The 26,058-nt window shown below is 37.4% G+C and overlaps 1 protein-coding gene across 3 annotated transcripts in view; it reads right to left on the bottom strand.

The window, feature by feature from the left end:
- Positions 1 to 26,058, bottom strand: part of KLF12 (KLF transcription factor 12) — a 730,941-nt gene that overhangs the window by 146,955 nt on the left and 557,928 nt on the right. For all 3 annotated transcript variants that reach the window (XM_056109465.1, XM_056109456.1, XM_056109472.1), the window contains one exon: positions 14,814 to 15,360. In XM_056109465.1, coding sequence (XP_055965440.1) covers positions 14,814 to 15,360 — 547 coding nt within the window. The remainder of the gene's footprint in view (positions 1 to 14,813; positions 15,361 to 26,058) is intronic.

The following is a 26,058-nucleotide window of genomic DNA, read 5'->3' as shown; positions in this document are numbered from 1 at the left end:
TTCCGAGAAGGACCTCAGAGCCTCTCCTTTCAAATGATGCACTGTGTGTCATGCATGCAACCTATGTTTTATCTCCTATGCAACATGCATGAGTGGGTTATAGCTTGTAATTTAAAAAATACACTCGTCATCTTTTATGTCCCATGCGGTCTCTGCCTCATTGCTCACTCTTTGCCTAGTGTAGATGACTTCGACTGATTCTCATTAGCAAAACCATATGCTTCTTTACCTTTCCCCTCCAATACCAACTATTTTAAGTGCATTATAACGTATGATTTGCTCCAGAGCGTCATTTTTTCTTTTGATATTTAAAACATACTTCTCTAGAAGATTTCCTCTGTTTCAAGGAGCTGCTTGTAGTGGACAGATGCAAAACAGCCACGCCAAAAACAGGCCACACCTGAGACAATTAGGGAGCCCTTGGATTTAGCACAGAAGCATCAAAATGCAATCATGAACTGACAATTCTACCCACAGACAAATTGAAATAATTCAGACAGAGCTGTTTCAGATTTGTTCTTGAGTTTGCTTAATATACCTCTAAGAGTAGAGTCCCAAAGAAGGAAGCCAAATCTTTATTTTATGGCTACAACAAATGGGCCCACCATGGTAAATATGTCATTTATTCTTTCTCACAAAGAAACATTCCCTGCACAGTGCCAATAAAACTAGCATTTTCCTTCTACTTAAGGTTTGTTAGATGAAATTTATGTTTTCAAAATGCACTGCAAACACCAAAAACTGATTGTGCCATTATCAGCTTTTAAATCAAAACAGCTTGCTATCTGGTAAGGACAGGAGAACCGGTCGATTTATTTCATAAAACTTTATGTACAAAGAGACAGTGTCTATGAACTTAATGGAGAGAATATAGAGTCTGGAGGGGCAATTCGTATTACAATTTATAGCGGGATTATCCATACTCCACAGTTTTCCGATTTTATTGAGATTTTATGGTAGTATGATGCTGATGCAGTTAACTGCAGTGGATAGGATGTATAATTTGTTTTACTCTGGGAAATGAAATTGTCGTTACTACTATGTAAGAAATCTGGCAGACTTTATTAATTGCTTGGGTCCAACCAAAATCATTCTTCATCTTAGTTTTACCAGTGAAATACTTTACCTGGTAAAAGAACAAATAAGAATGGCTGTAATTTTCATACAGCAGTATTTTTCCATTAAGACCATTTGGGAGTCTTAAGAGCATTTCTCTGCCATAGGGTTTCAACTCCAAAAATGATTAAAACCTAATCATATCTTACAGCGATAATGTATAACCAAGTATATTCTCTGATGTTACATATTTTGAAATACAGAAAATTTGAGAAAAAGCAGAAATGCTATACTCAGGAATAGTCAGGGAGTTACAGATGGTTTTTTCTTTCTTTCACAAAATAAAGTAATAACGGCTCTGAAAGTAGAATTTAACCATTCTGAAAACATTTATTGTCTGTCATGTGTCAGGATGCAAAATAAGCAATGTGATAAGGATATGCATATCATTATAATTATAAACTATTACACAATGTAAATGTTCTTAGAGTTATATTAATAGCAGATATGACACACAATTATACATATGAAATGTGTTTCCTATTTAGTATGTGCTTTTCTAGAAAATAAGGTATCTGAAGCAGGTTTTTAACCAGAGAAAGAAAACGTCTTCCAGGAAAAAGAAACTATGTGAATTAAAGATGGAGCTATTATCTAGACTAGCCATGGAAATGGCAGATGGGGCATGTTTGATGAAACAGAAAATCAGATTGGCAAAAGATAGTGGAGACTAGCTCACATGGTTTGAAGAGCTTACTGGGTGATCTTTTATGTAGCTATTTCAACTCCTTCATTGTACTAAGGGAAGGTTCCTCCAGAGCATTCCTAAGTACCTCAGAAAGACACTGGATTTGCACCAGGCTACATCCAGTCACTCATTTATTCATTCATTTTACCAGCACATATTTATTTTATATATTTAGGGGAAGGGTTTTGGCCATACTCAGGTATACTCAGGGGTTATTCCTAGCTCTGTTCTCAGGAATTACTATTGGTGGTCTTGGTGAACCATATGGGATATTAAGGATCAAACTCTTGTTGGCCACTTGCAAGGCAAGTGTCCTACGCGCTGTACTATCTCTCTGGTCTCATCATTCATTCACCTTATCAGCATTTATTGGTGCTGATGTCAACATTTAATTCTATCGAATGCCAACTAATAATGAGCATTTACTAATACAATCTGTTGGAGGAAGAGTAGCTAGAAGATTTAGATGAATAGGGAGGGGATTTAACAACACATGCAACATGATTTAAATGGGACCCAGAGGAATTAACTCTTATTACAGGTCACCTTCCTCCGCCCCTCTCAGAGAGCCGGGCAAGCTAACGAGAGTATCTCACCCGCATGGCAAAGTCTGGCAAGCTTCCTCTGACATATTCGATAAGCAAACACAGTAACAACAAGTCTCACAATGGAGATGTTACTGGGCCCACTTGCCACAAATTGATGAACAACAGGAGGACAGTGCTACAGTGTTGCAGGTCACCTTTACATATCTTAATAGAATTTTCCTGCTCCAGGAAACTGAGAATACCATATGCTATTGAAATTAGTCTTCAGTTTCTGAATTTCTTCCTATGCCTCTCTTGATTGAGATGTTAGTTATTCTGATGAATTCTCCAAGGGCTACTCTGAGTTGCTCAATTTCGCCAAATTTTACATTCCATCTCTTTTGAGTTTTACCATCTAAGGAAATTAACTGTCTGTTTTCCTTTCATTGTTTTTCTCACCGGCATTCAGTATAACATGTTATCAACATAGACGTTTGTCATATATATTCATTCAACAAATGCAGTTCATGGTTACAACACACACAGACACACACACACACACACACACACACACACACACAGACACACACACATTATATTGCCACTAAAAAAATATTTGCCCACAAATGTGTGGGATGAAAGGTAGACCAGTGAGGAAAATTTAAACTTTAACTTTCTTGTTCAAGTTCAATTTAATAGTAGATTTTTTAAGAAAAAAAAAATTACCCACTAGGTTTATAAAACCAAAGTAAATAAGTCAGATTTCAAATCCAGTTTCATGGTTTACTTAAAATGGATATAATCCCAGCACTTCCTTAAAACCTAGATGTAAGCTAGATGTGAACATCTGGGAGCAATAATTGAATAAATAAATAACTAGATTAGACCGCCTGTGCTTTTGCTGTTTAAAATACAACCACTAGATGGCAGTACAAAGACTGCCATTGTCAGTAATGATTGCTTAGTCCTTTCCTATGTGTCTCTTCCGGAATAGGTAATTGAGACACAGAGAAGAGAAAGAGTCAAGACTTGGGAAAACAAGTAGAATGACAGAGTAGGAAGGGAAGTAAAGAAAGGCACTGGGAGAAGGAAACTGATGCAGGTGGGAGGAAAGATAGAGACTGAGAGGACAGAGGAAAGAGAAGACAAGACTGGCTTTTAGGTAACTTTGGTAACTGGCAAAGGTTAAGCTTCCGTGGCCACTCACGGTCAAATCAAACAAGGGACAGAGGGAAAAAGCTCTCCTGGCCCCAGTGAGCAACTGGGGAGCAACCCAGTGCCCGCCTTCAGGGCCCCATTTTCTCGCTATGGACCTAAGAAAGGGACATTAAGGGGAAAGAAGAGGTGAAAAAGGGTGAGATACAGACTGGTGCGTACCAGAAGAAACAAACAATAAAACCATCTCCTAGGTTGGTTCCCTGAGGTACACTTCATTGAAAAAAAAAAAATTTGATTTGTTTAAAATTGAATCACCGTGAGATACACAGTTACAAAGCTATTCATGATCCGGTTTCAGTCAATGTTCCAACACTCATCATCCCTCTACTAGTGGGCATTCCCCGTCACCAATGTCCCCAGTTTCCCTCTGGCTACCCTCTCCCCCACCATGTCTCTCTCCTCTCTCTCCCTCTCTCTTTTCTCTCCCTCTCCCTCTCTCCCTCTTTCTCCCTCCCTCTTTCTCTCTCTCTCTCTCTCTCTCTCTCTCTCTCTCTCTCTCTCTCTCTCTCTCTCTCTCTCCTCCCCTTCACATCCCCCACTCATGGGCATTATGGTTTGAGGCACACACCACTTAATCGACAAACCTAAACAATGTAAGGGAGTAAGGGTTAGTATTTTCAGGTTAGGGACGGTACACTGAGGAAAATTGTTCTTATCTTTGAGTCACAGCAATATAAAAAGAGTAGAGTCCTTAACTTGCACACAGCCTACTGGAGATTGAACCAGGCACCATATACCATTCCTGAGCACTGCTAGGAGTAATTCTTGAGTACCACTGCATGAGTGTGACCCAAAACCAAAAAAAAAAAAAGATGACTGTCCTTATCCTTGGTTTTTGTTTGGGCAAGGGCATTTTGGATAATGTCCTTGAATAATTCTAACCTTTGTCCCAGTTTTGAGAGGAAGGCAGATAAGAAAGAGATGGGGAGGGGGAAGCCTCGGCATTATGGAGAGAGAGAATAGTATCAGGGTCTTGTCAAAACATTTTGGATAGGAAACATGGTAAGAAATAGACATTTCAGCAAGATTTGATCCTCTGACTGCCTTTGTCCCTTACACACACACACACACACACACAGAGTAACTCATGGTGTCCTTGTGCTTCTGCATACACAGGTTACTGAACAAATGTTTCATATATCGGAGCTGGAGTGACAGGACAGCGGGTAAGACATTTGCCTTGCACATGGTAGAGTCGGGTTCCATCCCTGGCATCCCATGCGGTCCCCCTGGGCACCACCAGGAGTACTTTCTGAGTGCAGAGTCAAGAGTTACCCCTGAGCATTGCTGGTATGCCGCCAAAACAAAAAATAAAAAATGAAACGTTTCTCAACCATGCCTTTCACTTGGATATGTCTCTCAGGTACGTTTTCATGACTCCATTGCTTAAACATAAGTGCATATACAGGGAACTGAACTCAGGGCCTCACACATGGGATATGACTATTCTGAAAGAGTTACTTAGGCTAGACGATAAGCTCAATGGACTCAGCACATGCAGACCCATTGAGCTAATCTTGGGACCAAACTCAGCACAATATGAGCACCCCAAGATGAGGGACCTCCATACACACAGCAAGGAGTTGCCCCCAAGCACTACCAGGTGTGGTCCAGAAACCAAGGGGGTAGGAAAGTATATTTAATTAGTTTGCCATCACTGGGTGGAGGGAACATTCCTGACCCTGTAATTGGCCCATAAAACATTTGTTGAGTAAAACAAACTATTTAGCAGACTTAGAATAAAAAAGAAAGAAAAAAGATGGCGACACACCTGGTCATTAAAAACACATACAGTGTTCTGGGATTAAATAAGCATGTCCCCACACATGAAAGCAGATGAAGGAAAACTGGAGTAGGTGATTATTGCTCTGTAAATCGGTAACACTTGCTTATGAGACAGACAAATATCAATTTTCTCATTTCTAAAAACACAAAAACAGAATGTCAGTTAATCAACTTCTCCATGAACGATAAAAAAGTAGGGAGAGAGAAAGGACCAAGAAAACAGTGACTTTATTTGGAACAGAAAAAGAGTTATTACTAAGGAGTTAAGAAAACACAGAGATGAAAAATCACAGTCAAAAGTTTTAAATAATTAAAAAGCCAACTGGACATTGTTCCAACCATGGTACTGAGACCAGGTTACTCTTGAACAAAATATATTTCCTTCTTTTCTACTAGCCAAAGGAATCATAGTAAAGTCTCTACTTGCTAAATATACCTTTACAATACCTCTTCAGGTTTCTTGTAATTCTATACCTGAACAAATATCATCAAGACAGTTCATAAACACCTGCAACCTAACGTTAAACAGGAGCTCGTTGTTGATAAAAAAAAAACACCCATTATAACTCTGGGATCAGCTTGATATTTAAGTAGAACATTGTATCAGGAGAGAAAAAGAATGTTTGAACTTTGAAATGTGCCTGCCACCACCTTTGGGGTGGTCAGAAGATGACTGAGGCGGGTGAAGGGGGAGGGGGGAAGCCTAGAAACTCTGGTGGAGCGAAGCTATTGAAACGGGTGGTAGGATCAGTGTTAGAAAACTGTACACTTAAGACTCATCTATTTATAACAGTAAACCGCAGCTCTTTAATTGATTTCAAAATAAGTAAATGAAATAAAAATAAAAAGTGAGGAGCTGGAGTGATAGTCCAGCAGGTAAGACTTTTGCCTGGCACGAGGCTGACCCTGGTTCAATGCCCAGCATCCTATATGATCCCTCAAGCACCACTATGAGTGATTCCTGAGTGTGTAGAGTCAGGAGTAACTCCTGAGTCTCACCGGCTGTGATCCAAAAGTAAAAAGAAAAAAAAAATTAGGCAGATAACTCAAAGGGCTGCAGCACATATTTTCTTGTGAAAGGCCTGGGTTTGACTCTCAGCGTTGCATGGTCCCCTGAGCACTGATCTATGAGTAGCTCCTAAAGGCCCACAACCTGTGGTCCCAAGCCCCAAAACCCAAAGCGGGGGGAGCCTGAAGTTACTAGGAGAGTAAAAGATATACTTCAAAAACTGATACATAGGGGCCAGAGACAGCTCAATGGGCTGCACAAGTGTTGTGAGGCCTAAGCATGACATGTCAATAATTGCTGGGCAAGAGCACTGAACTGAGAGTAGGTGCAGGCAAATATATATATGTATATATATATATATGCATATATATATGAACAAACAGTGCAGTATCCATTGCATTTAATACTATCAGAAAAAACTAAATTGTAGTAAAAAAAGAAATGTAGCTATGACATTAGAATATATTTGTAAAATATCATACTTAACCATATATTCAGACATAAATTAGATATTTTTATTATAGGAGAAGCTTAAACTATCAAATGTTAGCACTTTTAAATAGAATGAACACAGAGTTCATTTTGTGGTTCCTTTCCTGTTACTTTATCTAACGAATGGATCTTTCTCCTGTCTGCACTTCATTCAAGTATGCTTAATATCTATCTCTGAATGAAGAATCATATTCCTCTTAAGACGAATTCCTCTGGTACGCATAATTCTCCCTCTTCGTCTTTCCTCTTATATTGTTCATAAATAACAATCAAAGTGTCTCTATGTGTTTATGGTATGGAGACGCCATCAAGCTCACTCCTTGACATTTATCACTTATAAGGAGCTTATTCAGAGTTCATTTCTTCTGTGAATTCTCTTAGAACAATATAGACAAATTCTGTGTCCTCTCCAAGTCAGTTATTTCCATCCAGTTTCATACCAACCCCAGTCTATGCCAGAGGAATTGACAGATTGTAGGTTCTTTGGATAAACAAGAACATAGGAAGCCAATTTTTCCAGTGGAGTTTATTCAATTTTTTTGGGCATGTCCAGAAAAAAAAATCAAATGCACTTCTAGCCTATGGTAAAAATTAGGCAAATGCAAAATAACTGATGAAGTTATCAAAAAGTATCTTGAATTTCTATTTAAAATTCAATTTTCCATTAAATTTGGGCTACCTTTCTCAGTATTTTAACAAGTGTCTACTTTGCTTTATAGTAACAGCAGCAAATTATTCATGTCACTTTAAAGTCTATATAGGAATAAAATAAAGAGCCAGCAACATGCCAGACCCGATTGCACATCAGCATCATTACAAAAACAAATAAAGAACACTGGTGATCTTGTCAATAAAATCAAATGCCTAATTAAAATAGAAAGCTAACCCTAGTCGTTACGCATTTGAGTGCAAGGGGAAAATTTCATTACTCAAGACAGTTCCAGTAGTTCAACCAGCAAGAGGCAAAGCCCAGAGTATCCAACAGTGTAGTTCAGTTGCCCTAGACTCTTTCGGTCATGTGGAAAGATGACACCAGGTTTGTACTAAACAGTGAGCTACAAGAGGACAGTCATGTGGAGTATAGAGAGGAGTAGCGAATCTCTTTAAATGACCATGACCTAAAACAAAACATTAACACCCATAAGCTGGAAATCAGACAGCAGGAGAAAATGAGTACAGCAAAGACATCGGAAGGGGGTTTTCCAGGAAGACCAAATGCAGTTGCCTTCAATGCACAGAAGCTTGAGTTACACCCTCCAACTCTCCTTGCAGGAATCTCAGCAACAGCCTTATTTCCTTTCACAGAAATAAAGAGCATAGGAGTAAAAATACACTTGTGGCTTCTTCCTGTAGACTGCTGAAAAAAGTAACAGTCTGTCGGAAGAAAATGGGGTGTGAGTATTTCAAATTTGCCCCTGGCCACATCCCTTTGAATCTCCTCAATGAACGCTATGAAAATAAGGTATATTTTTGGTGGGTTCATCACTTCATCTAAATATAATAAGAAAACAACACTCTTTGAAAGGAAATGACCAGAGAAATTACACGCTCAATTGGATTTGATTTCTTGAGCATGGTATCAACATGCTCCAACTAGATAGTTGGGGCAGAAATATGCTTTAGATAACAACCTAATGACATAATTATTTTAACTTCTATAATAGGCAGGTTTTCAAGTGTTGACACCAATACAAGAGAAAGTCTATACAATCGGTACATTTTGGAAAATTCTGAGAGACAAGGCTCCTAGGATCGGATGGCATGCAAGAAAAATGAGACTGCAACAGAACTCAGAAACGAGTCCTTCTGCTCCGGAAACCCTTCTTTCTAATCATCAGGGACAATTCTACTTGGATTTGGGTGGCTAAGGACAGAGCAGTGATGTGGGGCAATGGAGAGAGCCTGGATCTTCTATCCAGGCTTGTGAAGAATAGAAGACCGGTCACAGAAGAAAACTGGGTGACAGTGAACTAACCACCTGCCTTCACCCCCTTGCTCAAGCCACATTCATGGGCATTAAGGTGATATCTGACCTATTCCTCCCAATACAGGAGGCATGGCAAACTCAGGGACAGGAGGGAGGAGATGATTCCTTCTTATTTATCTTTAACTGTTTCAATTTTCAGGGGCTGGAGGGATAGTAGGTTGCATAGGTCATTTATCTTGCACTTGTCTAATTTGAGTTTGATCCCCCCAATTCCCATATGGTCCCCTGAGCAATGCCAAGAGTGATTCCTGAACTCAGAATCAGGAATGACCCCTGAGAATTTCTGGGCGTAGCCCCCCACCAAAAAAGATATTCAGCCCAAGTTATGATAATAACCTTGTAAAGATTTTATGTATTTTTGATCCCTAAAATGTAGTCTATGTGGTAAAACTATATTTAAGTTAAAAATACAAATAATTTTGAATTTATATTTTGATTTGAATTATTCTGTCACTAATCAGTGCATAGAAATATTTCATCTCTGAAGCAGATTAATACCGGCAATGCTTCTTCAATTAGCAATAGGAGCTGAATTTTCACTCACCATTTTATTTGCTTTCTCATCATCAATCCTAGATTATGCTATTTGCAATTCCTTTCATTTTCTACTGCATCACCTTTATTGTAAAAATATTAATCTAAATTGATTTAGAATTCAGACGCAATGACTACAAGGTATGGTTTTATTTCACCTATAATACAATCAAGTAATGCACAATTAAGCACTTGCTTCTGTAGTACTTTCTTCTCACTTCACTTCACCAGCTCTCATTCCAACTTTATCTACAACTCCTTCAAGTAAGTCAAATCCAGAGGGTTGTAAAGATTTTCAGCTTCACCTCGCAACTCCTATCTGAAAGCAAACTCCCTGCTCCCAGTCCTCTGTGCCCACCACTCCACTGACACTCATTCAAGTTACCAATGAACTCCATCACTGTCAAATGCTCAGTTTTGTCCTCATTTTATTTGCCCCTTGGTTGCGTTCCATATAGTCATTCATTCAAACACAAGAAACCAATACCAACAATTTGTAAACCACAGTACTTCGATCAATAAGAAAAAAGTTAATGATAAACTGAAATTAAAAAAAAAGCTGTTTTCATTTGGCATCTGTAAGATTCTTCCACTTCCCTTATTTGATAAGGAATACATAGAAAGTGGAGTCTTAAACATGCTTAATCTTCTACAACACAAGAGCCAAGAACCACTTTGTTTGTGGTATTATAATTCTCCATATTTTTTCCTACTACCAAATAACTGTAAAAAAGGAATTAAATAAAATCTCTTACAAAAGCTGCCCTCAAAGTCCCCCATGAAATTCCTTTATGAGGTCAAATAATCTTTTTCAAGGCTGCTTTTGAATGTTGCATCGCAGGCAATGTAGAAACAGGTGTCCAGTACAATCACTGGCTGATTCCTCGACTGCAGACCCTTTAGGGCAATGCTCTGTCATTTCAGAGGGCAACTTGCTACCAGGTCCTTCCATACAGGGAGAGGATGGACCTTCCTAGAGGGACCTCTGCCAGCCATCCCATCATCACTCTAGTCTAGAAATGTGTCTGTTTATTGTGTGTCTCAGAGAAGGTTTTACACACACACACATACACACACACACAAACACACACAGACACATCACTTTTAAGGGCCAAATAATCTCAGTGGCGGGAGTGATACTGGGAACATTGGTGGTAGAGAAAGGGCACTGGTGGAAGGATGGGTACTCAATCACTGTATGACTGAAATGTAATCACAAAAGTTTTTAAGTCTGTAACTGTGTCTCACAGTGATTCATTTAAAAAAAAATTAAAAAAATTCTCAGTGCCTTGGCGAGCTAACAATATGTCAGTCTTCTAGATCTACATTCTTTAAATATCTATTTATTTTTGGAAGGAGCTGGGCTTGGACCCCACTTGGCCGTTCTCAGGACTTACTCTGTGCTCAAGGGTCACTCCTGTCTGTGATCAGATCATTTGTGGTACTAGGGCTGTAACATGGGTTGGCTGCATGCAGGCAAGGTTCTGACCTCAAATACTACTTTTCTGGGTCTTCTAAGTATCTGGATGGGGAAAGATATTTGAATGAGCCAATGGTCTATCAGCATTTTCACAGCCTTCTATGTTGGTTAAGTAGACCCAAATGGATGTTTCAAAATACTCTATTCCTAGACTTGGCCAGCTTGTCTTAGTAAGAAACTTTCTTCCAATTGACAGATAACAACTTCCATGAAAATACTTTGTCAGACACATCATTGGCTATCTGCAATTATAATTAAGTCTTCTCCCTGCAGGCAAATCCATATTTGGTCTATGTTTTAATCCAACCCTGTCCATAAGTATCAGTTAATTGTATGATTTTTTTTTTTTTGCTTAATGTCAGTACCTCCAAGTAGATTATAGACACTCTGGCACAGAAACAGAATCTGTTTTGTTCAACAGTGGATCTCGGATGCCAATAAAATGTCAGATACATGATAGATGCTAAGAAAACACTTGAATGGCCAAGTGACTCAATTCACAGGACACATTACCTGAGTCCGAAATCTGGACTTTGTTTGATGTGTCATACAGAGAAAGGAATTTATTCTCTATTAAGGGTAGGGCAGTGTACTAAATTAAGGGCTATTTTCTTCTTTTTCTCCCCCCCCCCCCCCCCCGCCTGCTTTTCCATACCTGGCTATATCCAGGCTCACTCCTGGCTCTGTGTTCAGGGAACACACCTGGTGGGCTTAGGGAACATATGTGTTGCTGAGAAAATAACCCGTGTCAGCTGTGTACAAGGCAAATGCCCTACCTCACTGTACTGTCTCCCTGGCCCCATCTTGTACCAACTTTAAAAGTTACTGTCAGTATAATCATTTACATCTATGAGTTTGCATTTTTTAATTTAGTTTTATTACTAACATTTGGAAAACCCAATGCCACCATCAGAGTTCCTCTGTTCATCTACACCAGACACATAAGTCCTGGGTAGAAATGAAAACAGGGGGCCCTTTATCATGCAGCCATTTCCAGCGCTGGCCCCGCGCCCAGGCAGATATGTGCAAAATGAAGACTAGAAGAATTACTGAAATGCCCTTTCCTTTATTCATCTGATGAGGGAGGCAGGCCTCCTCCCCTAGACACTTTTACCATCATCTAATTAATCAGTTCAACAATAAAAAAAAACTTGTAAAATGCTACAGAGCAGTATTTGTAGAATATGGTGATTATAAAAACTTAATATACACTAATAAAAATAAAAAATATAGCATGTTCCCAGACAATTTCTCATATAAAACTCTAAGACCTTAGAAGTTGTAGTAACAACCTTGAGAATCATTTCCATAGCAACATTTTGAAAGTAGTTTTTCATTTTTAAGTTCAATATACTTTTTAAAATCACCTCACTTTTTTCTTATGACAGGGAAAAGATCTGAGTATTACTGTGTAGGGGAAATTAATAATGATAAATAATTCTAAACATTAATTGATAATAATGAGTGGTTAAATATTTTCTGTTTTCAAGGGTTGATCTTATTGTCCTCATTTTATTGCTAAAGAAAATTACCAGTAAAATTAAATAACTATCCCAAATTCAGAGTTACAAGTGAGAAAGAACCAGAATTTAAATTACATATTCTTGATCCCAAATCTCTGGTACTTAATGTCATTTTTACAGTATAACTGGTTTATGATTTCATGTAACTTTCTATTCTTGATGTGGGAATACTAAGTTAAAAACATGATATGAAACTAACACACAATACTCACACAGGGACTATATTAGCACAAAAATATCCACAAAGATTTTAGCAAAGATTTATTTTTCAGAAAATTACATTTTAACAATATACTTTATACTTAAAATAAAAATAAGTTCTGCCATAAAATAATAATGGCAAATAAGTTATCTTTTGGTTTCCTTCATTAGTAAGTGAAAAACATATATATTTTAAAATGGCATGAAGACCATTGTCTTTATGACTCAACTTCAAAACAGAGTCCTCACTATTCAAATAACATTGATAAACAGATTAGATTCTGTGCATGTACATTTGACTTGTGTATGTGTTATTCTGTGTGAAAGTTCATATTTTTGTTGTTACTTTATGACTTACAGAAAATTTATAAAGACATCTATACTTCTTAAAAGAAAAACATACCCATTGTCAGTTATATTCAATTCAATTAGCAAATTTTTATCAAAAGAATTAATAACATCGAAGAGGGTTCAAACGAAGTAAATTCAAAGAAAGGAAACCCTAATTTCTTTTATTTTGAATTGTTAACTTAGAGGGTAGTGCTGACTAGTTCTGCTGCTAGCATAGAAGAGCTTGTCTGGACAACGCATGTCTACATATCAAGTTTGTATTCAGAAACTTTGGTGTGAGTCACAAGATTTTTCACTTGGTAAAATCTGGTGGTAAAATTTATTTTCTGTGCTATAATGAAACTCACTACAGAAAGAGTAACTTGTACCAATTTTTGAATATAAGGCTGCAAAAATATTTTTAATTTTATAATTAATTGTTGTTTTGGAGGGCATTGAATCTTAACTTGATTAATCCAAATCAATCAAAACAACCATGCGTGCTAGCATTTTATGAGAAGAGATAAACCGAAACAATCATGCTTAGTACCATTTTATGACAGTGCTCTATGTGCCCCTCACTCACACTTTAATACACCGATGCTGTTAATTTGGGGCTGGAGTGATAGCACAGCAGGCAGGGTGTTTGCCTTGCATGCAGCTGACCCGGGTTCGATTCCTCTGCTCTTCTCAGAGAGATTGGCAAGCTACCAAGAGTATCTCGCCCGCATGGCAAAGCCTGGCAAGCTACCCATGATGTATTCAATATTCCAAGCACAGTAACAAAAAGTCTCACGATGGAGATGTTACTGGGCCTGCTCGAGCAAATTGATGAACAATGGGAGGACAGTGCTGTCGTGCTACAGTGCTGTTATTTTGGGTTCAGTAAACCACATTCAGCTGTGAGCCACCATCGGCATTAATGTGTTAGGGTACGGGCATCAGTAATAGGACATATCTACTAATACGAAAATATGACATAAAAAGTAATAGGACATATCGTCATTCATTATCATATCTAGACTGAGGTAAAAAATGCAGACAATGAACTTAGTTTAAGAAGACATTGAGTAGATGGTTACAGTCATAGTTTATACTATAGTGGTTTATACTCATAGCAAGGAAATAGAAAATTGACAGCATGATGCTATTGTAATTTCTTCTAGTAAAAATTGTGGGAAAATAAGAACTTATGAAAATGGCTTCAAATAACAATTATATGTAACGAAGAATCTAGGCACTGTTAAGTATAGTCACTTGGAAAAGAATATTTCTTTAGGTCTTTAAAGGGAATATTAGTGAAGCATGCTGAAATATTTCTAACATTTTAATTATTCAGTTATCTAAAATGATCATAAATTAGTTTTATGTAAAGGTAAAAACTCAAGCTATTGACCGTGTTAGCCTAATACTTAACGTCAGGATTAATTTAATGGCAACTTAACTTACAAGCTACCCAAACCTGAACGATGACATTTCAAGCATTGCAACTTTAAGGCATTTTATACCATAATCATCCAAATAAGTTCTGAGCTGAGAAATTGAAAGAAGAAATGCCCTGATTCACTTTTGAAAAATTTCACAATGCTTAATATTGATGCAGGATTTACGCATCTGCAAATCACACGCAGCTACGCTCTGAAAAATCTGTCTTGTCTGTGCATTTGATGTCATGCAATTCCTTGTAAATTTAAGTATCTGTATTCTGGCATGAAATGACTTGGTAGATAAAAATATAACCTAAGTATTACTGATGCATAGGTCTATAAAAACATGAGGCTGGATGCTACCGAACTGTTTTCTACATACTAGCTGACCAACTAGTGTCCCTGGGTAGTCTGGACGTGGAGTATTAGCTTACAACATAGGGATGCTCATTACGGGGTGACCCAAGGGCTGCAGAAGGCTTCACTCATCTCTTACCTTTGCCATGGCTTCTCCCATCCTCCAAAAGCGGCACGACAATAGTGTTGTTCACATTTCCAGGTGACCGCACAGCTGTGTAGACAACAGGCACCGACTGAACCACCACAGGGATGCGGTGAACGTGACTCAGTTTGTTAGACTGTAAATTCATGGGACTTGAAGGCGGAACGGGATGGATAATGTGCAAAAACTGCTGGCCTCCCACGCCAGAGGCCGAGGCAACAAGGGGCCCTGGAGTTAATACTGTTGACGAGGATGATGCTGAAGATACTGATGTTATAACAGTTGGGGATGAGGCTGGACGACTAGAAGATGATGAAGAGGTTGAAGTAGACGAAGGTGAGGACGCAGACGCTGTCATGGAAACGGGGGAAGATGAAACAGCTGTGGGGGATGTCCTGGCTTTGTTGATTGACAAGTCCACTGGCTCGGTTTGTGTTTGGAAGTGATCTACTGATAACGAGTCCTCCGGGGGCTCCCCTTTCACATTATTTAGCAACAGGGGAACAGCTTCCATATCTGGGTAGTTGTGGACGTTTGGAGACTGTGGGAAGAAAAATAGACATATTTATCTGTGTTCATCACATTTTTTTTAAATGCATGATTTATGACTTGACTGTTTATTAATCGATCTTATTGTGGAGACCTTCCCTTCCCACATATTCGAAAGACAGCTTTGTAACAGCCTGCACGGTTCAACTTGAGAGTACAAAACAGAGTAAGACAAGCCACCTGCCATAAAGACATTTTCACCCTCTTGAGAGGGACAGACTTAATTATTCAAATCCAATGAAATTAGTGATCTACAGCAGAGAGAAGCTTCTCTGGAACACAGAAATGAGCAAAAAACATTTATTGAAGCTCTCCAAGTTCAAGATGCCAAGATCTAATTAAAACTATATAAAACAAACTTTTAAATTAAAAAACATTTGTTTTGTTAGTTTGACCCATCACTGCATTTATGAGTCTCAGTTATTAACTAATGGAAGTTTTGATTCATTTTAAAATATTCTTTCCAGCTCAAAATTTCAATAATTTTAAAATTCTAACCTTTATTCAACAATATCCTAATCCAGAGGCCTACTATCAGCTGGTAACAATGCCAGCTGGTAACAAAACTCAGGACCACAATTCAGTTTGCATATCAGGCACATAGGGTGCAAAAGCTACTGTGTATTCTCATCCTCAGCTCAGCATTTTAAAAAGGGCACAAAGCTCTCCTAGACCCACACTCAATTAATAAAATATTCAAACCAGTTATTTCTAACAATGGGAGTCTAGTCAAACTCTTAGTGATGTCAAAATGTTTCCCCAAAATTATACACAAAGGACATTTTAGACAATCATTTTAGAAAAAAATTATTCTGGAAACCTTCAAGTTGTGTAGGATTATTTTGTTATTTATAATAAATGTTAATTTTGCCCAAGTTCATTTGCATTCCTTTAAGTATTAATGAGGAAAATTTTTCAATAATAATAATTATTATAATTATAAAGATTCTAAGACTATTCAGGCTAATGGGCTTGGCACATTATTACTGAACATGAATATAATTTACTCTTACAATTATTCACACATAAATTCAGCAAATATTTATAGAATATCTACTCTGAGGCCCCGAATAGCCCAAGAATGTCAATCTAGGACAATCATGTAGATTATTTTGGTTATATCTGACATGACCACGCTTACGTATTCTTTATTGTTACATCAGAACCAAAACCTATTTTCTATTTTCAGTTTTACTATGGACAACAATACCTAAAATTATGTTAAACTGATTCATTTCTTTCTTTGTTTAGCAAGAGGTTTTGGTTTGCTATTCCTTTCAAGACTTCAGCAAACACTTAGAGAAACAAAACTTGTTTCTTAAATTCTTTCTTTGTGGAATATAAATCATAACACCATTCAGACCATATAATCAGTAGTACTGTAAAGACATTTATTCAGCAACAATATGAAAAAAAGTCAACAATAGTACTAGATCAAGATAAAGGGAAATAGTGTGATGTTTATTTATTTTTGTTCTATGCTAACTTGGTTACTTACCCAACAAAATAAAAACTAGAAATAGAAAACTATAAAAATGAATCATCCCAATTATTCACTGCCTGAAATTCTAAAAGACTAGATTTTTGTTTTACATGCTCAAATTGAGAAATTAAATTTTCTTGATTGTTGAGACATTAAGAAGCAAAAGATAAGGCTGAGCATAATCATCTAAGTTAGAACTTCAAAGAGCTATCGTATTATCAACTCTTCCTACAGGAAAATATTTCAATTTATTCCTCAAATTATTACTGGTTATTTTTGTAGAATTTTAATTGATTTTCATTCACGTGCTTGCCCTTATAGAACTTTTGTTGTTGTTGAGGAAACATATCAACTGGCTTGTCATTGAAATGGCAAGGTATGTCATTAGGAACATATGATTAAGCAATGTCCAGTTTAAAAATATTCTGTACTTTCTCTCTTTTTAAAATATCAAATTTATTCAAAAATCTAAATTTGTATATAGTGGTTATTTTTGTCACAACTCTGTCCTCTTTATTTAGATACAAGATTCCTAAAGAGGTGTACAAAAATAATGATGCAGTGCAACTGACCACTATAGAATTTCTTAATGTAAATAAAAGTCTAAACAAGTAGATTATGACAACACAAGGAGTGGTAAATATGGAACTTATTTGTAAAAAAAAAATGCTAGAGGTATCAGGTTTCACTGGTCTGCAAATTGCTTAGAATTCTCTAGATTATGGGTCTAGATGCTTTTGTAGATTTGCTTAATCCCTCACTGAGGAACATATTTACTTCTTGAGCTCTTTTAAAATGGAAGAAGTGTATGTCTCTTAAAATTCACTTGTATATACTGGAAAACCATTAAGACCAAATGTTGATAGCTCTTAGGCCCTTACAGATACTTAAAAACTACATAGCTTTTATATGAGCTCAACCTCCAATTTAGAAAATGCTCATAAAAATAATGAAGGGTAAACCAAAACTTTAGGATGAGAAGCATGTTTTCTTTGGAACCTTGAATACATTAAATGCAAATCTATAACCTGTAGGCATCACAGCAGCACACGATGTTTCCTTTTTATATGCATCATTTAAGATGCATTCTTTCCAAAAATTATAACTGTTTAATATAAAGAAAGAAGTCACTGTCCTCCCATTGTTCATCGATTTGCGTCAGTGGGTCCAGTAACATTTCCATTGTGACACTTGTTGCCGTGCTTGGCATATCGAATACGTCACGGGTACCTTGCCAGGCTCGGCCGTGCGGGTGAGATACTCTCGGTAGCTTGCTGGGCTCCCCGAGAGGGGCGGAGGAATCGAACTCGGGTCGGCCATGTAGGCTGTGTGCAAGGCAAACGCCCTACCCGCTGTGCTATCGCTCCAGCCCGAGAAAGCAGTATCCTTATTATGTCATCTATTTACAGTGTTGACATTAATATTGCAATCCCACAGCCCTTACTAATCCTTCCTACTATGATAATGTGGCAGATGAAGCTTTCCATAATTCCAAATTCAAACTACATACATATAAATATAAGGTCAGCAATATTGCATAAATATGTACTAAAAGCAAGAATATGATCTTGTCCCATTGATCAGGAAAAAGAACTTAGCAAAAGCGTGCTCCTGAAATCAACACTCAGTCTCCATTTCTTTTATTAAGCAGAAAACTGAAATGTACTGGTTCTGGAATTTGAATCCATGATAAAGTGAAGAGAGCAGAGGAGACAGCCAAGAGCAAGAATTAAAGTCTTTCAGCTACAGTGCCTCTCGGAAGCCTCAGCAACTTGAGACACAAGAAGAGGAGGAAGAGACAGCACAGGCTGAAGGACAGCAGGTGGAAGACGAGGCAGAGCTCCACAGGAACTGTGTTTGTAGACCCATGGAAGTCACAGAGCAGAAGCATGGGATGATGGAGGACAGTGATGCTGGCCCAAACCCAAACTGAATGCTCTCTAACATCCGATGGATCTTGATGGATCTAGACCATAAAAAGATATCACTGCCATAAGAGATCATCCTTCCTCTTACCCTGTTGTTACTTTCAGTCTTGTGCTCTGGACCTGACATTCTGAGATAGTTCCACTGTCAGTTGGTGCTAAACATAACACAGATCCAGTTACTATCCCTTATTTCTTAGCTAAAGAAAAAGGGGTTCGGACAAAAGCAGAAAGTGAGAGAAAATGTGTGTTTTTCCAGAAACAATGTCTGCACAATGAATTAGATACAAGTAAAGAAACCAGATATAAGTTCTATGTTTTATGAACAAAGTAGACACTCCATAAAGAGTATGAATAACTGATTCCATACAAAAATGTTATGACTCAATTCTTGATTCAATATTTGTGAACTATGCATAGCAATGCCAACTAAGCATTATGTTGTTTGTCTTAAATAAAAGCTCATAAAGATTTTTGCCCACGAGTGGTGACTTTAGCTGAATTTTTACTGCTGATGTTCCTTATGTGGAAAATATGATCAAATCTATCATATTCTATATTATATTATACTTTTGTATTATCATATCATCAAATGGAAACTATACTCCCAAAGACATAATGATTTCAAGAGGATGCTGATTTTTTTGTCAAGAAGAATAATTTCATTTTTCAAGGAATAATGTATTTTAAAAAGGTTCACAATAAAGTTTCTATAATAATTTCAAGAAATAATTGCATTAAGGGGCTACAGAGATAGTTCAGAGGCAGAGGCGCTTGTCAACTATGGTTTGATCCCCAGTACCACACATGGTTCACTGAGCACAACCAGAAGTGATCCCTGAGCACAGTCGGTAGTACACCCTGAATACCCTGGAACTGACCCCCTCCCCCACCAAAAGAAATAACTATCAATACACTCAAAATTCTGACAAGAAAGTGTCACTGTAACTTCCTTTTTCAAAGTGCATGTGAAAAATTGAAAATAAATGTGAGCAATATTATATTGTCATATCATTTTCAAGAATCTTAGAGCTGGTTTTATTCCTAATAACTATAGCCAAGAAAAGCACTGCATATGATATTCTTGGGAACACCTTTATTTCAGATATCTGAAACTGGATTACACATGCACTTTTCTAATCTCATCATCCTTTCCCTAAATAAGCATCTTAAAATGTAACTTCATATTTCGGATTTTGTGGAATAAATGTAAAAATAAACTCAAAAGCCTTTCGATATGTCAGTACCCAGAGTTTTTAAGTATTTTCTATAGCCATTACTGTCAGGTGAATCTTATTATGGTCTGTCAATGAACTGAAAAAAATGAAACATTTTTAGTGGCTGGTTTTATATTTTAACTACAAGGCAATCCCCAAAAAGGGAAAATTGTTCAGATACCACCATAAATTTTGAAATCCCTCCACAAATTTTGATAAGCAGTCAGAGTTGAGAGCCTTTTATATAATACTTTTAGGATGTTATCAAGAGTTCCATATGGTCTCATCTTTAGCGGAATTTGGTATTTTTAGAAGGGATAGTATGTATTCATACACAGGTGCACACAGAGAGACACACAGGATGTGTCTAGCTATTATTCCACCTCCATTCACTGATTCATACTGTGAGCCAGCATTTAATTAAACTGTTTAATGTTTTTGAGAAATAATCTCATGACCATTTTTTTAAAAAGACTCTAAAGTGACTTGCCTAATATTACATAGCTTCTGGCTTAGTTATAACAAGATTCTCTGTTTTATAGACTATTGGAAGTTATTATAAAAAGAAAATTTGATTAGGAGACAAAAGATTGGAATTCATGACCTATCCTGTCACTTATTAGCTGTGCAATCTTGGTGTTATCATTAAAGTTATTGAGGTATGAGTTGATCTACCTACTAAAGAGCAAAACTCATTTCAAAACCATAAATTATTGTAATGATTGAATTAAGGCCTTTAAGTGCTTTTAAGCAATACGAAGAAATGAGGGTAAGGCACAAATGAGTTTCCCTTTTTAAAGTGAAAATTCTGAATGCAATTTAACCTGATTTGACTCACAACCCAGGTAAGGTATAAGATATATATTGACAAAACATCCCATAAATACTATCACTGGACAGGGAGAACATCTGACAAACAACCAGATACACACTACAAACCTCTCAAGATATTAAGAGCACTTCTAGGATCTACATATGGTCTTAAACATTTTCTCTTCAAGTATGGAAGACAGTTGTTTGAAACTCTTATTCTTTTTGTAATTTTTGGCTTAGAGTAGCTGGGTGCATGGGATGAAAGTTCATCTGACTGTTGATAGAATGATTTTTATTTAATTGTTGTGAATTTTAAACTCCATATAACTGTTGGTGAATAACCTTTGCAAGCCATAGTTCAGTATGGATGAGTTATAATTTATAAACATGCACATTATTTGTTTAAGTGTCAGGGCAGAATTTTACTTAAATTTTGGGTTTGAGATAGAGATTAACTGGACATATGCTATTTAACAAATGTACTGAAAGAAATTTACTGGGCAGATCACACAAAAAAGATTAAACTAAATCTATATACTGTGATCGACTCAGCATTAAAGTTATGATGAATTATTTTAATATCCATTAATTTATATTTGGGTTTGAACCAAGGGCCTCATGTATGCAGAATACTGACTCTATGTGATAGGTCTGCTGTAAAGTTAAGGAACGCTCCTTTGTATGTAATTTCCTTCTTTGATTAAGAGCACTGTCTCCAGCATGATGCACAGTCCTAGAAAATATACTGTATACTTAAAATATGTCTATGAGAAGCCATTATTAATAGCACTGTAGCACTGTCCTCCCATTGTTCATCAATTTGCTCAAGCGGGCACCGTAAAGTCTCCATTGTGAGACTTGTGTTTATTGTGTCTGGCATATCCAACACATCACGGGTAGCTTCCCAGGCTTTGCCGTGCAGGTGACATACTCTTGGTAGCTTGCCGGGCTCTCTAAGAGGGGTGGAGAAATCGAACCCATGTCAGCCAGGACCGCCACGTGCAAGGCAATCGCCTTACAGCTGTGCTATCACTCCAGCCCAATAGCACTGTAAACCAAAAAATAAAAACATAACAGAAAATTAAAGAAAAAAATCAAGTAAAAACCATCCCCTTTTGGAAAAAATAAATAAATGCATACATATTTTTTTTTGTTTCTTTCTGGGTCACAAAAAGTAGTGCTCAGAAACTCCTGGGACAGTGCTCAGGAGACCATATGTGGTGCCTGGGATTTGAAGCAGATTGCAGTCCCCACCGCTGCGTGCATGCGTGCGGCTCTCTCTGCTCCCCCGCCAAGTATATTTCTGTTCTCAGTGTCAGAGTTACTAAAAATCCATTTGTGAGTAGAAAATGCATTATATTGTCTTCTCTACTGTTTTATTTCATTAACATGGACCGTTGAGCTTTCAAGATTCTTCTTGGGGTTATCACTGACTTTACATTTGGCCCAGTGATTTTTTTCTTTGCAATTTCAAGGACAAACTGTTTAAATACAAATGCTGTAAAAATGTAACTGTCACTGTCCTTTAGTTGTTCATCTATTTGCTCGAGCGGGCCTAGTAATGTCTCCATTGTGACACTTGTTACTGTGTTTGGCATATTGAATATGGACGTAAAAATGAAAATTTATCTATCAGGAAGAGATGAAAATATCATAATAAAAAAGATGACTGATAGTCTTAAAGTGAAATAAAAGAAGATAAGGAAACAAGTAGAAATGTCCTACACTAATAATTTGGAACTAGGTTTCAAAAGAAAAGAATAGAATACTGTAGTGAGGGTAAAGGTATTTGGTAGAATATTAAATGCAACTCCTTTATCTCAGTAACTCCAGTAATTCCTTAACTTCCATAAGAAATTTCAGAACATAAACATAACAAAATATGCTCCGTGATTACTACCTTAATTTTTTATGCTTTTGTATTTATTCATTTGTGAACTTGGTTGTAAACACTATTAGATCTATATAACCTATAGCTAATGCAAAAAAAAAAGATTTATAATGGAGGAATATTTGACATGGTAATAAGCGTGCAATTACTATTTACTAAATATTTACAAAATAATGTATAGAGTATCCTGGATACGAACAGTTGCAACGTATCCTCTATATATACTGTGCATAGAAAATGAATGTCCTTAAATCTGCTAATAATGTAGTTAAACAAGACCAAAATATAAATTACTTAATGTATATAATAAACAAAAGTTGCAAAATCCTGGACCTAGTTATTCTTGATATGAGGTAGCTAAACTTTTATATATATATATGTATATATAATATATATATTAAACATATAAGTTAACTTTTTCCCCCCAAAAATTGTATGAATTAGTGATTTGATAGGTACCAAAACTATTGGTGAAAAGCATGTTCAGTCAGTGAAAATTACAGGGGCACAGTCATGATTCTGTTCCAGATAAATAAACATTAAAAACCAAGAATGAACTAATCATTGACACAATGAAGTTACAGAAATACATGGGTCTCACATGGGGATTTACATGAAGAATCTTATATATTCACTAAATAAAAAGTTTTATGTTCCATCAATAAATTTTTAAAAGCACAATAAAAAAATTAAAGACAAGCACTTTAATCCTTGCACTATCTCTCCAGCCCTAAAGTGTAGATTTATTAAATTTGATAATTTAATCAAGAAGATCACATAAAGTCCTTTATTTTCATCTCTAAATTGTGTGATCTAGCCTATAATTTACTAATTTATTATCTACAGAAAAGCGGGGCATTATCAAATTCTGAGTCTTTTGTAATGAACTTTTTATAATCATCTTTTCATTTCTTTAATTGTTAGTGAAACCACAGACTCGAACCCAGTTCAAACTAATGCATACAAGGCCTGTGCTTTGCTGCTAAGCCAGACCCCCAGCTCTATTAATTATCTTTTTCCTTTACAGGGAGGAGGGTTTGAGTCTCATCTGGCAGTGCTCGGGGACTACTCCCAGCTCTGTGCTCAGGAGTCATTTCCAGTGGTGCAGAGGACACACCAGAGTAGCAGGAACTGAACTTGCAAATTATTTTTTTTTCAATTCCTTGAGGTGCTGGGGATCAGCCCTGTAAGCTGAGTGCAAGATAGCACTGTTCTATTGCTCTGGCCTTATCTTCCCCACTTTTACCAGATGAATAAAACAGATCTGGAGGGACTGCGAGTTGTCTAAATGAATGCTTTATATGGAAATTCCTCGTAAAATATTAAAGCTAAAAATAGAAAATAATTGTATCTATTAGACTCCATAGTCAAATGCTCTACCACTGAGCTATAACACCTCTGCCGCTGGAGCAATAGCACAGCAAGTAGGGTGTTTGCCTTGCATGTGGCCGACCCAGGTTCGATTCCTTCATCCCTCTCAGAGAGCCCAGCAAGCTACTGAGAGTATCCCGCTGGCACGGCAAAGCCTGACAAGATCTCCATGGTGTATCTGATATGCCAAAAACAGTAACAACAAGTCTCACAATGGAGACATTACTGGTACCCACTCGAGCAAATCTATGAACAACGGGAGGGCAGTGCTACAATGCTATGTATTTGATTATTGGGCCACACACGGCTGTAGTCAGGGCTTCTTCCTGACTATGCAATCAGGGATTACTGCTGGTGGGCTCAGAACACCAAATGAGGTGCCAGGGATCAAATCTGGCTCCACTGCATGCGAGGGAAATGCCCAACCCTCTGCACTATTGCTCTGGCCCCTGCTTTTGAATTTAAAGTTCAAGGCAGAGTGGCAGGACAGCGCGTAGGGCACTCATTCAACCTAGGTTCAATCCCCAGCACCGCATATGGACCCCTGGGTTCCACCCATAGTAATCCCTGATTGCAAAGCAAATTATAAGCCCTGAGCACTGCTTGACATGGTCCTCTTGCCCCCTCCCAGCAAAAAAAAAAAAAAAAAGACTAAACTTTTCATATTTTCAAATTCTGTGTTTTCATGACCTAATTATTTTCTAAGACTTTCATAAATCCGTATTGTTTACCCAAAGTATCAGATGCTGAGTTGACTGAAAATATGAAAAATATTCGGCACCTAAGTTTAATGATGCTGAGAACAGTGCAAAGAACATTCTCTTATAGGGTGATGGACAATAGAGGAAATTTTGCTGAAGGGCTTTTAAGAAATGAATAGCAGACAGGGTCAGGGCAGTTACAGCTGTCAGAGTGCAGGCCTTGCAGAGGGCTGAACCAAGCTTGATCCCAGGCAACACATGGGCCAAGAGCACTGTTGGCATGACCCAGCCATCCACCCTCTGCAGGGTATGAGAAAGACAACATTCTTAGACCCTTCCATTCATCCACTAGCCCAATGGACAGAGTATCACTTCGAGTGAACCCTGAACCCCCAAATATCCTTCGCAAGGTACTCACTGACCAAGAAAATATTACTAAGCATTCCTCAGCAGTGTGAAATAAAACCCCTTACAAATGCTTGCTTATGAACATGTGTTATATGTAAATATTCAAAATATTTAGCAAAAAAAAAAGGTATTTTATTACCAATTGGCCAATAGTTTTCCAATTTGATTGGAAATATGAACCATTAACATCCTGTTTGTCAGACCAAAAGAGGAAACAATGATATTTAATATATATTTCTCTCTATAAAAGTATAATAAGTTCATTTTGTCCCTACTTAGAAATGCTGCCAAACCGAATGATAGAAAATATACAAGAGATGTCTTAAAAATAAATTTCATGGTTCCAACTGGATGACATTTTGGAACAGGCCAAACCACAAAACGAGTGGTTGCCAGAGAGTGGAGGCAATGGAGGTGAGCAGTGAGTGAGTCAAGCAATGGGAGCTGAGAGCTGGACCTGGCCTCGTCTGCAGTTCCTGCCACGCCAGGTGCAGGCAGCAAGGACCGCATCTGCCTGGACCATAGCACTGTGGGACACCTTCCGTGAACGTTAGTAAAGTACGGGAGAGCAATGCATGGACATAGGTTGAAGCAGTCATGAACTATAACAGATATGCTACACAAATCTGAGAATCACGCATCAGAAAACCGGGCAGGGGTAGACATGGAATCCGGAGTTGCTGGCTGCCAGATAACTCTCTAAATCAGCACTGCAAATAATGAAAAAATTAAATTTAATTCAATGCTACTGTTGGTGGAGAAATCCTACTTTGTGCACTATTCTTTGCAAAATAAGTAACGCAACATGATTATAGTAATGGGAAAATGGGCGGAGGGGGGGTCAGAAGAGGTCACAGTTACAGGCTTAATTTTCTACCTCA

Source organism: Sorex fumeus, unplaced genomic scaffold (genome assembly GCF_029834395.1).
Source record: "Sorex fumeus unplaced genomic scaffold, SorFum_2.1 ptg000008l, whole genome shotgun sequence".
Taxonomy (NCBI): domain Eukaryota; kingdom Metazoa; phylum Chordata; class Mammalia; order Eulipotyphla; family Soricidae; genus Sorex; species Sorex fumeus.
Note: the sequence above shows the minus strand (reverse complement) of the source record. Positions and strands in the feature narration are given on the sequence as shown.